Below are 14,157 nucleotides of genomic sequence, written 5' to 3' on the forward strand. Positions count from 1 at the left end.
AGGCTCCATGTAAATAAGGAAATGGGTTTGCTATACAGTATGGAGGCATCTTTGAGAGAAGTTTGTGTAATGGTACTGTAGGCTGTTGTCATTGCCCCTTCAATGTACTGACCTCCCAACCTTCAGATCCCAGCTCAAAACACGCTTATTTTTAATAATGTCTTATTGTACCCGTATTTATATATTTTTTTAATGCTATTTGCGTTCTCTTATTTGTCTATTTCCATATTTCTTCTGTTCATGTCCCTTTATGTTTATGTTTTATCTTTGTAAAGTGTCTTTTAGCACATGTAAAAATGCTTTCTAAATGAAATGTACTATTGTTAATAAGAATGATCATCAATGAGCCTCCGTCCTCTGATGCGTCTCAATCTATATATGGTCAGACTTTGTAAAGCAGAATGAAAATGTGTAAAAAGCAACAGTAAAATGCTCAAATTAACACTAAGATAGTCATATAGACTTAGTATTGTTAACTATTTTATGGGGTGTGTTCCTGCATTTAGCATCAGCGTGAATGTTGGTGTAATGTACGGTTTAAAGTCCAGTTTAGCTCTCAACGCACAGCCCTCTGATAACAGGACCATTGCCTAAATGAGCAGAGTATTGTTTTGGTGTCATGTGCGTTTTAATTTGGAGGAACACTTGGACCTGGTTGCCAGGTTATTCATTTTCCCGCTTATGTGATGTGATAGTGTTTGGTAAGTTACTTCATATCTGAATGAAGTTCGGGTCAAAGGTGATATATTATATCCTGGATTAGTAACAAGTGGTTGGGGTAGCCTGTTATCGAGAATATTCAACACAATTTATGCGGGGAATCGTCGGCTGTATCTGGCAACCAGTGTGGGTCAGGAACAAAGCAGTAAAATGGTGGACGGACAGAGACGGAGGTGCTGATGGTAGAATGTTCCTCTAAAGGTGCTGAGGATTGTAAAGTGAGCATCAGGACAGCTGGAAACACCGTGGGAAAGAAAACACAATGGACGCTAATTCACCAACGAGCTGGATGATGACTGCCGTCAAACTGGAAGAAGAAGAAGAAGAAAAACTGTTATGGAGGGAAGTGAAGCTGGGTGAGACGGACAGTGAGGATGAGGATGAAGATGATGATGATGATGAAGGCTGCAGGAGGAAAGCTGAACCGAAGCTCGAAGAAACGGAGGAGTTTCCGTCCAACGCCGCAGATCAAATCTCTGTGAAGGAAGAGGTTAGAACACAACTAGTACTGCTAGTTTCATTCAATCACTCACTCACCACATTCATCCACTGTTACACATTGACTGGAGACTAGTTTAACTGGTGACATGCTTCTGTTAAATTGCGGTAAAGGGGCCCTATATATAACATCGAATAGATTGGCGCAACCTCGGGATGCAATTTAAAGCTGCAGTATGTACGTTTTTTTGGCATCATTTGGTCAAAAATCCATAATCATCTTTAAGCATATTGTAATCCAAAGTGTTCTGAGTGGACAGTGAATCTCTCCTCATTCTCCTGGCCCAGTAAATGAAGTTTAGAAAGCCAGGAGCAGATCCAAAGATCTTTCTACAAACACGTGTGCTCCGTGAGCTGTTTTGGGCATTATTATTGGCTGCTCGACAGGCACGTTCACGTATCATTAAGAGTAAAAGTGCAATGACGGACATTCTAGCAGAAGTCTCCGGTGTTAGACACAACAGTTACACATCAAAGCAAGAAAAAAAGGCAGACCAAGGTGGAGACAGTTTAAAGGCACAAGGACTGAGGAAGAACGGACCCCTTTGCATCCTCTCGGATCCCCGTGACTGTGCAGGATCTGCCCCACGTTCTGGAGTTGAAGGGAGAGTCAGAACAGATGGGAAACATCGTGTGTAAACCTAAGAGAAGCTTATCAATTCATTTTACAGTCTGGATGCGGAGTGATGGTTGTCGGTCTGCCCTGAGCGGCAGGCGCCGCCTGTGTGAGCTCTTGTGCGGACGAGCCGACGGCAGCAGACGCTGTTCAGGACAGTAACTTCAGAGTGATGCATCCATTCATGTTAGAGTCACTAAAACACCAGAAAAATCTCCAATAACACAAGATAAAGTCCATTCATTTGTCACTAGTCTCTACTGAGTAAAAAGTAGTTAAGAGCGTTCACAAAAGTTACTGGTAAGGGAGGTTAAGTTTCAGTTTGGAAACGGAGCGGAGAGAGGATTCTACATATTGCAGCTTTAAAGTCCCACCCTTGATACGCCTCTTAACATGCCCATCAAATATGGCCTTTAGCAATCTACTCTAGATGGCGGTAATAAAAGTATACGGATTGAAGCTGCCGGAAAACCCCATGGAAGAGGATAAAGAAGAAGAATAACAACAACAACAATGGAAAAACATGGAGGACACAAAGGTGCAAAATAGTAAAAGAAAATGAAATGCTAGAAATATTTCAAAAACCTAGGCAAAAAGATACAATGCCCAACTTGTGCATTTAGGCCAGGCTGTTATTTGGGCAGTCACACACATATCATTTAGTGAACCTCTGCTCATCAGGCGGCGGGATTCATCCGGATTCTGAAAGGTTGGTTGAAAATGTAAGCAGTTGATAAGATTTCCTTTAATTTATACAATAACCAATGGTGCAGTTTGTCTAGATATTAATGTTTAATGAGACATAACAGTCTTTCTTATCCCAAATGCTTTATGATTCACTCTTGAGATTAATTGATTGATTTACGAGATGATTGATCTTCGTGATTTATTTAAATGGGAATGTGTAAATAATCTATAGTAGTAGCATGTTGTGAATATATTACATGGCTAAAATCATTTAGTAGCTGTTCTATTCATTGCTACATTGAAAACTAACTTTGATTGAAATATATCTATATTTGCTTGTGTACTTACCAGAAATAAGAATTTTAAATATAAGTTCAAAACGGGATGAAATTTTTTTTTCCAGTGATGATCCGAGACGTCCATGTGTAGTCGCCATGGCTTGCTGGTCCAGAGACACCACAAAGAAACACACAGAGGTAATCTGTATGGTCCATTGGTAGCACCGGTGCTGTCAATTGGTCACGCCCATCTTTTGTCATTGTCCCCCTTAAGCTGAGTGCTTTTCAGTTATTTTCAACCTATTAAATCATAATGTACAGTCCTATTAGTGACTGGGCTGCTGAAAGAGAGTCAAATGTGTTCTCTCATCATAACACATGTGCAAGTGCATTAAATATGGCCCTATAAAATCCACGTTAATGGAATCGCGGACAGAATCACGGAATCGATCAATGTAAACGCAATCTACCGTTGAACACGGATGAAACGCTGTCATTGTGAGGAAAAGGAGGTCCACTCATTAGGTGCAACGGATAATTTTAATTACGTTAATTGGAATTAATTTGATCAAAACCTAATTGATAAACCTGCTTAGATTCAGTAAACCATTGATTCCAGTACAATTTATATCTACCTTTTAATTGTATTTTACTCATTATTTTAAATTACATTTTTATTTTTGACATATAGTTTTGTTTTGTTAATGTTTTCTTTTTTTTCTTTTTTATTAGTATTTACTTTGTTTCCTCACTGAAGTTAAAAACTAACATTTTCTGGAAAAAAATTATTAATATTTGTCAAAAAAAAATTTATTTAAAAAAATTATTGTGGAAAACACGGAATTTGGGGGGGAAAAAAATTAAACGCAATGTGTAAAAAAAATGTATAGGGTCCTAATTAAAGCTGTTAATGAAGAAAAGCCTCTCTGCTTTATCACACTGAAATCTGTGATAAACGCTACAGGCGTCACCAAGCAGGTTCTCTGCATTAATTGCAGCGTGCATAATTTATTGTGCGTTCCGCTTTAATCCCATCCAAGTAATGACCTTTCAGGGTATTTTTCATATGGGAATTGCTTGGCGTGCAAGTCTTGTTGGAGGTCCGGGGGGATCCCTCCCAGGAAATTTCTATATTTATAACCCTCTGAAACACTATTTCCTGCAATTTGTGGGCCACATCTTATGAAGTAAAGCTACAGTTTCATTAATTTTATATTTTTCTATTGTTTTATTAAATTTTTATGGTTTAGATCATGAAGCACATGTTTATACTGGACGCACTCCTCAGAGCTTTCATACTGGAGCACACAGACGCATAGTAGTTTCTAGCAAAATCCTACTTTTCCCACAATCCTTAGTGCTTCTCTGTAGTCCTTGTAGTCTTTCTGGGACGTGTCAGTCTGTCCTCTAAGCTCATATTCATCTCTCCTGCTCTGTTTCACCAGACGGTGAAATGGTGGTTGGTGTTACATTTAATGCGGGTTGATGTGGAAAAATACTCTGCGCGGTCATAAAATCTGAGCTTTGCCTGAGTATGTTTAAGCCTCAAGCGGAGGATGCAACATCGGGGCAGCTAAGTAGCTGTAGGGGTCCTCGGGGTCCTCGGGTAAAGGCAGGAGCATTCGAGCAATTTGCGTGTAGTAAATAGACTTTGATGTACTGTATGTGTTTCTGTGTTGTTCAGATTAAAAAGAGAGTTAAAACAACCCATGCACACCTGGAAGTTCCTTTTGTGTCCAAGTGTGCAACAATTATTATGATGGTATCGATTAAAAAAGAAAAAAAAAACAACAGTAAAGCGTAGGAGCCAACATCAGAGTGTAGGGGATCAAAAGATAAGAAGAAAACAGCAATAATTAAGAAGGATAAAACACAATTAAATCTATTGAGAAAAATAAAACCATAGAAACGATAGGATCACTGAGAATTTGTGGTAATTTGCACAAATTAACAAAGTAAAATACAGAACAGTAGATACAATAAAAAGCTAAAAAATAACATGAACTAAACAATTAGCTGAAGGCTAAATTAAACAAGTGGGTCTTGAGCCTTTTCTTAAAAATATGAACGTTCTCTGCTGCTCCGGCAAACTGTTCCACAGGCGGGGGCCGTGGAACTGGAACGACGCCTCACCGTGAGTGTGTGTCCTGACTGTAGGAATATTAGGACCTCAGTGCCCGGGAAGGTTCATATGGTAAAAGTAGTTCTGAAAGATAAGAAGCCCCAAGACCATTAAGACACAAAAACCTATAAGAGAACCTTAAAATCAATCCTGAAACACACGGGGAGCCAATGGGTGTAATGTGTTCCCGCCTCCTGGTCTTCTTCAGGACACGTGCTGCTGAATTCTGTAGTAATTGTAAACTTGAACTAGTCTTTTTGGGAAAACTAGAAATCAGGGCAGTACAGTAGTCATTTCTCCTGTTGATAAAAGCATGCATTAGCATCTGTTCTTCAAATGATAAAAAAAACTAATTTTGCTATATTTTTAATAGGGATGCACTGAAATGAAAATTTGTGGCAGAAGCCGAATAAAATATAAACGCTTGGCCGAATGCCGAATATCAAATAAGGTTGTTAGGTTTTTCACAATTTTTTTAATAGTGCATAAATAGCTTTGAATACATTTGTAGACACATTTTTTAATGAAATGTTTATTGAATATTGACATTTTATAAATATTCCAATTGCCTTTGTTTTTCAAAAAAAAAGCACAACAAAGTTTTTCATTTATATTAGCCCTTCAAATAAAACAAAACATGGATTCCAAAAAAAAACTTAAGTACATGGAGGTATGATGAAAAAAAATCATTTTATAATGGTTTTGCTACAGTGATATACATCCTTTTAGCATCATTCAGAGGACCAAATGGCTGTTTCCTCCCTCCCTTGTTGTTCCACATTTTGTAAAAAGTCAGCTTTAAACAGGACAGTTGGATTTTGCCCACGTTGGCAGGTGACGTCACCTAAAACGCCTCCTAGTATGTGAGCTCCTCCCTCTCCAACTATCTAACAGCTAAAACAACACTGCGGTTTAATATAGAATATATTATACTTTATTGCCATACATGTAACTGCAAACTGCACTACTTTTTCTGCTGCTGATCATGTTGGGAGTCACTGCATGGAGCCATGGACCCATTGTTTACACACATCAGCTGTTAGCACTCCATGCTAATGCTACACCAGTCTATGCAGCGAGGCCCGGTGTAGTGTAAGAAGGAAACAATGGGGATGTTTACGGATTCGTGGCTCACAGCGCTAACAACGGACTCAGTTGTATGCGGTATGCGGAAAGGAGAGAGTCTGGCTGTGTTTGTGTGCGGAAAGGAAGAGCTGCTGCTCTGCTCCTGCAGCAATGCGCACACGCTTTTCCGATTCAAAATCACTGCATGTTGTTTGATTGCGTCATTGTGTCACATGCTACTATTCGGCCTTGCTTTTAACTCATTCCACTGAAGGCCGAATGTTGCTTTTTTTGCAATATTCGGCCGAATATTCGGTGCATCCTCAATTTTTAATATGAGGAATAAAAGTGAGCTCAGAATCTTATGTGGTCTGGGAGAATGTTCCAGATGCGGGGTGCCGATGAGCAGAAAGCACGGTCTCTCATCGTGCATAGCTTAGGTCTGGGTGCGAGGAGGCAGTTTGAGTTGCTGGACTGGGGGCGTCTCGAGCTGGTTCTTTCAGGTAGGATTGAGCATTGCCATAGATGCACTGGTGGGTGAGATTGGAGATTTTGTATTGAATCCTGTATTCAATAGGAAGCTAGTGTAGGAAGTTCAGGATTGGAATAATGTGGTCAAATTTGCACACACTCATGAGATTTGTAGCTGTGCTGTTTGGGACGTACTGAAGCTTTTGAAGGCTCCCATCTTGAATTATTATTGTCTTTTTTATAAAAGAACATTGTATTTGCTGTCTTAGGCAGTTTGGACCAAGTGTGTGCACCACATCACAAACCAGCACACATGGATTGAGGCATCTGGATTAACTAATGGAAGATGTCATCACAGATTGTCACATGATCAAAGGCCCACAAAACTCTCCTGTCATTCATCTGGGACAAGTGATTCATAAGAAATATCCCGTACATCACAAACATTAGGTACTTTTTTGTTGTGCATTTTTTTTTTAAATATTATACATTAAAGTTATTAACTTGTGATCATTTACACATTCTTTCATCTTCATAGGCACCTTGGAATGTTGGAGGTGTTTACAACGACCTGTTTAGGTCTTGCTCAAAGAGAGGAGCTTTCACGTAAGTATGTGTTTATGCACACAAAGTAATTATGATGATAAATAAGTTTAGCTTCAGTGACTTCACAAATCTTTATTTTTTTACACTGTGGCAATTGACTTTGTATAACCTGCAGTAATTGATTACTACAAGCATTACCCACTGGCTTTTAACAAGAAAACAGGAGCCACCAAGAATACTTTTCTATATTTTTAATTACACATTTTTTTGCACTGTTAAAGAAATAACTTTTTTAAATTATAAACTGAAAATGTGTTTTTTGTAGTTACAGTTAACAACGCAACTGGAGTGAATGTCCAGTGAAGGTCCTCAAGACATGTTGATGGATGCAAAGATTGGTTGAGGAAAAGTGTGTGCAAGAATTCTTCTAATCTGATTCCATTATAAATGTTCAATAAATGTTATTATACAAATGGGCATTGTATTAATTTCCTGGAATTTCCTAACAAAATATTTGATGATGCATATTTTCCACATCGATGTGGAATTTTGATCCATATCTATGGAGCACATTCTGTTATAGTGATCTAAGCATATTGTGCATTCAAATATCAAAAGAAAAATATGGCTTTAGGCAGTCAAAATAACTTATATGTTGAATTCATATTCCATAACTGAAATATTTATTACGCAATGTTAAAAATATGTGTGTGTATATATATATTATGTCCAGTATATGTTAAAAAGCCAGAATATTAGGAGGTTTTAAACACTTGTTACAGAAATTTATACGATAATTACATTAATCTCCTGGTTCTAGTTCTGGTCAGACTGTCCTAAGCAGGCCAGATACCACAGCACATTGTTGCTGTCATAATTGTAATTACATTGTATAATTGAGTTTGGATGATTGACTTTGTAACTGTAATTGCCATGGAAAGTCTATAAAAATTGTCAATTATAATTTAATGCAAAACTGTGGAACCATGTTACGATTCTACACAAACTGTAAGTAAGTACATTTTATTTCTATAGCGCTTTTCATACATACAATCACAAAATGCTGTTAAAAGCAATTTAACCAAAAGCCTTTCTGAAAAGCGTGGTCTTCACATGTTTTTTAAAAGAGTCCACACAGTCAAGCTCTCAGAGGGACTGGTGTAGACTATTCCAGAGTCTTGGCGCCACCGTCTAGGAACGCTAGGTCACCCCTGGTTTTAAAATGAGTTTTAGGGATCATGAGGAGACCCTGGTCTGATGACCGGAGGGTGCGCCCTGTGTGTAGTTAATAATTATCAAAATATCAAGCTTTTTACTATTAAGAAACAAAATTAAATCGAGGGCTATATTGACACAAAAAAGGCTCAGATGTCCACACCCAAAATATTAAAATGTACATTTTCATTTATTAGGAAGCCTAACAAGGTAACCAATAGATGGGACATTTAAAAATGTAGGACCTGTTATCATAAAAGATTCTAACAGAAAGCTAACACAAGACTAAGGTTAACTTTTATTAGATTATTCATTTCAGGCTCTGTAATTGTGATTGTTAGTCAATGGACTTTAGTAATTGAGAATGTAATTGTAATTGACTTTCTGAGGATAAAAAATAACCTTAATTGAAAAAAATGGTTGTCACTGTAATCGTAATTGAATTGTAATTGAACATGGGTAATTGAAAATTTAATTGTAACTGAAAAATGTTATTGACCCCAACCCTGCTACGTATTATTATCGATCTATTGCACAATAGTTACAGTATTTGTTGTATTATATATATATATATATATATATATATATCACTGTTACCAGTACACTTTGGACAGTGGTTGGAATACAATTTCACTGACCTGTTTGAGTATGCTGCCACTTTTCTGTCCAGGTAACCCATTGCATAGCTTTCACTGTCCGTATTTGGATTCTATGATATGCCACATATAAATACGTTGCAATAATTTCCAGAACTATACTGAAAATACTTAGTATTCACCTTTTTTTTGTCTGCGATCCAGTTTTCCTGCTTGTCCTCTTTGTTTTTTTTTTGGGACCCTGATTTTTTGAGAATAACAAAACATTAATGCAATAGATGCATTTAAAAAAAAAAGTTTCACCATGTATTTCACATGATCGTAATTAATTGTATTACATTCATACATACATTCAGTCATATCATGCTGTTACATTCATACATTAGCCCTGTGGTTCCCAACCTTTTTGGAATTGTGACCCCATTTTGATATCACACATTTCTGACCCCAGAGACATTTTTTTCTATAATTAGTTTTTTCTAACATGTTTGTTATACTGTGTTACAAATACAAAGTGGCCAGGATTAGTGCACCAAGTGACAAGATGCGTCATCTCTGATGTTTTTATACTGCATTTTATTTGAACTAGATTTATATTTCAGAAAGTGAAGCATTTAAGATTATGTGTGGTGTTTTATATTGGAATTTCTTTTGAAAAATACATATATTTTGTATCAGTAAGTTTTCGATTTATATCAATTACTAGACATTACAGGCGACCCCATTTGAATAACAGGCGACGCCAAGGTTGAAAAACACTTCATTAGCCTAATATTTTGCTATAACATATTAACACATCATATATACACTAACACCTGTAACAACAATTTTTATACTCGGATGTTGGAATCAAACATACCTGATCCTGTGTTTGATTATGTTGCACAATACATTCAGCAACAGATTCAATTGAATTGTTGAGGAGAAAATACGGCTGTGCACTGGCCCCACCCACCCAAACAGGAGTCACACCCTGTCCCTGCATACTCTGAATGCAGGGACAGTACCTATACAGTGCCCCTTTAAGTTAGAAACATATTCACAGATTTGCATTTCTCTCAATATATGATGATGTAAAGGTGGAAAAAGCCCATGCTTATGTCACAGATGTCGTAAGCAATAGTAAATAAATAGGCACATTTTGAACTGGAGGAAAACACCTCGACTGCTTTTTGTTTGTCCAATGACAAAAGTTAATTTTTTTTCAATACAGGAGTGATTTATTTCCAGGTATGGCAGACAACTATTAAGAAACACTACGAGAAGAGGCCAGGGGATGATATAAGGCTAAGTTACCAGTGCTAGGGATATGTGAGTGTCCATACAAAGTACCAAACAACACTTGGATGAACAATCCAAAGCATTGGCCCAATTTTACCTTCTCAGATCTTTACAATTACCAAATAAACTAACCCCCTGAGCAACTCGCATAGTAAAAATTTTGCGGTAAAATTCGCACATGCCATTAATCACAGTGTACCTTATAACGGATATAAAAACAACATATTGTCATCTTGAATGAAAACTAAAGCCACCGAGATGCCCCTAAAATCCTCAATCCTTATTTCACATCTTAAATGTTCCCTTACCGGTTATAAAATGTAGAGCGAACACGTAGGAATGGGACATTTTTGGAGACTAGTGTCACGGCAAATTTGCGGTTGACCTCATTTGGAGACAAGATTTATTGCTCTGGTTGAATGATGGAGTCCAGGCGAGGCATTGATGATTTTATAAAAAAAGGTTTATTATAAAACTAAGTAAAAAAGAGTACAAAGATGGACAAAATTAGTGACCGCCCCGGGCGGACGTCCGATGACAGAGTGGCCCACAGTTCTAACTCATCACATATATTCCCCCTCAGTCCCCCTCCCTCCTCCCCCCAGGAGATAAAGAGAACAGGGTGGAGGTGAAAGAAGAGGGTGAAAAGAGACAGTTTCTTCTTTAGGTCAAAACAACCAGTTCTCTGGTATCTCCTGATTGTCATGAGTGTTGGAGGTGTGTGCGTGTATGGTGTTTGTGTGTATGAATGGATGTGTATTGGGTGTGTATGTGTGACTATGTGAGTGTGTGTAGGCATGTGAGTGTGTCATGCCTCTGTGTCTGAGGGATAAGATGTGTTTTGGGAAGCTGACCTCGAGAGAGCAGAAAACATGAGACAGCAGAAATGAAAAGGCTCAACTTAAAGCCTTAAAAAGAATAAGGTCTATGAGTAAATATGTTAATAAACATAACTAACAATTTTGCCCTGACACTAGTTTTTAAACATCTGTCCTATGAAGGAAGGCCAGCGTTTTCTCTACACACAACAGCTCTTTGGCATGGTGAAACCTTTTCTGTTACAATGGGAGTCAATACATTGTTAGCGTTGTTTGACCCCCAACAAATAAGGCAACTTGTGTTGCTAGGCAGAAACATCCCAACTTACCCGGGTGCCCGACTTCCTGATTGTCCACTTCTGTGTTCTCAGTGTAACACAGAGAACAAACTCTTTTCTCAATTAGCTAAAACGATACGTTTCAATGAGCTGTGATCAAGAGCGGAATGGGTAGGGACTGTCTACAAAGTGCAACGCCCAAAGGACATTTCAACAATAAAATTAATAACTTAAAGGAGCAAAGGGAAAGATGAAGTATTAAGACTCTATACTGACACGATGGCCGTCAGGGTAACTATAGTCATCGGTTTTGCAGCGCAGCTGATGCTGTGACAAGAGGTTGCATACCAAACTGAACCCTGAAGGGACCTGGCAGTTTGGGTTTGGACAGACATTTAGATAGATATTTATATAGTGTCCTTGTGCGCAGCATTTTTTTCATTTCTGCAGCAGTAGCAGTGAATGCAGGTTTAGCACTGCAGGACCATCAAGTAGAGGAGGACAGCATTGAAGCCACAATAATTTTTCTGCACAAGAACATGGATTATCCTTAGCTTTTATACATGGATTATGTAAACTATGTATTTTTATGTAATTTATGTTTTTTAGAGTCATGTGTATTTTTGTATCTTTCTGTTGTGTTTTTGTGTAATTTTTGTTTTTTGTTGCTATTGTAGTGTGATTCTGGAGTCATTATGTGTATTTTTGTATCTTTTTTGGTGTAGTTTTGTGCATTTCTGTTGTCATTTTGTGTATTTTTTGTATGAATATTTAGTTTTGTGTATTTTGAGTCATTCTCATTTTTGTTGTCGTTTGGTTTATTTTTCTGTAAGAAATATTTTTTGGAGTCATTTTGTGTGTTTCTCGAACTTTTTTGTATAGTTTTGTGCATTTCTGTTGTCATTTTGTGTACGTTTTGTATAAATTTTGTTTAGTTTTTTTGTTTTATGTCATTATGTGTATTTTTGTACCTTTCAGTTGTCTTTTTGTATAATTATAGTTCTTTGTTGCCATTGTAGTGTGATTCTGGAGTCATTATGTGTATTTTTGTGTCTTTTTTGATGTAGTTTTGTGCATTTCTGTTGTCATTTTGTGTATTTTTTTGTGTGTGTGCATGTGTGTGTGTGTGAGACTTGCTACTCCGTGGCTCACACACACGCACTCGCTTTAGCCGGGCACATGCACGCACGTCAGCGATTCACATCAGGCCCAATCAGTGAGACTTGAGAGCTTTGCTACTATATCACTGTGAGGAGCTGTGCAGTAAAATAGATATAGATGGTGCGCTGGCGCCATATAGAAGACACTGGGTGTGTTGTGCGCCTGTTTGTGTTTGACATCCACTTGTTACCCCATGTGCTGATCTGATATTGACAGTAACAGTTATTTGTGAATTAAAGAGGGCTTACCACTTAAACAAATGTAAATATGTTCATGTTATAATGAAAAAATGACGTTTTAACTGTCAGGTTTGGTTCGGGCTTGGATATAAATATCTGAATGCCTGTCAGGTTTGGGTCAGACGAAAAAATGCGGCCGATCCGCACTCCAACTGTGACATGGTTACTTATTTACTCGTCGTTCATGTGACTGTTTACTGCAAGACCTCACCACATGCCTCCGCAGAACTAAACAGTAGTTTGGTCCACTGCGCTTGTCTTCTTTCAGTCTGCAAGCAGTCTTCTTCTTCTTCTTCTTTATTTCTGGCAGAGTGGATGCCTCTCCAAGCTGTCGAGAACGTGCATCAGTGTCATTTGACTTCGCATTCGAGTGCCAAAGCGGGAAATCTGGGCCTGGAACAGCAATACAAAATGCATCACACAGTCTGTTCAAGGCAATAAGGAGAAATGTGTGTGGGCTCATTCTCTTTGGTTTTGAACGCTTCATCACCCATTAGCATTAAAACACTTAAAATGAACGTTTATTTTTTCACAAATCCTGCCCTATTCACCTTTACAGTCTTTATTAAGTCTCCCTTATCTACTACAGCAAATATTTTAGGAAAAACGGGTATTTTGTCTTTACACACGTTGTACCCTGAAAACAATATACAGTATGAAAACAAGCAATATATATCACAGGGTTAAAAAAAAATGGCAACCAACGTGAGTTAGTTTAAATGGCTTAGTTTGAACATATAAATAAATAAATACATAAACGGCTGGACAACCAACCAACAAAGATTGTTAAATTTCATAGAACTGTGTCACAAATATCCAAATAGTGGTTCAGCTGAATTTGGGGACTGGAACTTGAATCTCTTCCCTGATTAAGATCAAAATTTGCTTTGTATGGAAGTACTGTCATACTGACATACTGTCAATACTGTAGGCAGTATTGACAGTATGTCAGGCAAATTAGTGGTAATGATAGCTCACCACACTATAACTTTTAACTTGGCAAACATTAATGTCAAGCCCTGGAGGTGTTATTAATAATAATAATACATTTTATTTGTAACGCACTTTTCATTTAGGGAATCTCAGAGTGCTACATGAAAACACACAAATTTAAAAACATTAATAAGTATAAGCCTTCTTAGAAGGTGTTTTCAAATTAGCTTTAAAAGAGTCCAGGCTTTGTATTTGATCAGCTCCACGGGGTGACGGGGAGGCTGTTCCAAAGCCTTGGCGCAGCAGAGCAGAAGGCTCTGTCCCCCATGGTTTGGCGCTTGGTGGTAGGAACATGGAGGTGGAGTTAGCTTTCTGACTGTTAGCTAAAAAGACACGTAGCTTACCTTTCCCTTTTTCAACGCTCATGAAAAAGATGACACAATTTTGGAGTCATTATAGATGATGTTTTGAAAATATAATTTGATTTAAAAAAAAGACATTCTTTACATAGTTTGCAGCAATTAGAATTTTGCTTTAATGCTAACAATTGGAATTGATTTTTTTTTCTTAATAACTGATTTCCTACATTCTACATGTCCTGCCATGAAAAGTTGGCTGTGCTTAATATAATAA

The 14,157-nt window shown here is 37.7% G+C and overlaps 1 protein-coding gene across 4 annotated transcripts in view; it reads left to right on the forward strand.

Moving 5' to 3' along the window:
* The window catches only part of LOC114479762 (zinc finger protein 525-like), a 40,178-nt gene that overhangs the window by 17,506 nt on the left and 8,515 nt on the right, over window positions 1–14,157 (forward strand). The window contains exons 1-5 of one of the 4 annotated variants that reach the window (XM_028473610.1): window positions 859–1,210; window positions 2,516–2,556; window positions 2,925–2,997; window positions 6,727–6,907; window positions 6,996–7,190. The exons of 1 other annotated variant lie outside the window; for it this stretch is intronic. In XM_028473610.1, the coding sequence (XP_028329411.1) occupies window positions 983–1,210; window positions 2,516–2,556; window positions 2,925–2,997; window positions 6,727–6,879 (495 nt within the window). In that variant the 5' untranslated portion in view covers window positions 859–982 and the 3' untranslated portion in view covers window positions 6,880–6,907; window positions 6,996–7,190. Of the gene's footprint in view, window positions 1–858; window positions 1,211–2,515; window positions 2,557–2,924; window positions 2,998–6,726; window positions 6,908–6,995; window positions 7,191–14,157 lie in introns of those variants that run through there. 2 more of the 4 variants (XM_028473607.1, XM_028473608.1) reach the window with 2 other exon arrangements.

Source organism: Gouania willdenowi, chromosome 17 (assembly GCF_900634775.1).
Source record: "Gouania willdenowi chromosome 17, fGouWil2.1, whole genome shotgun sequence".
NCBI classification, from domain to species: Eukaryota; Metazoa; Chordata; class Actinopteri; order Blenniiformes; family Gobiesocidae; genus Gouania; species Gouania willdenowi.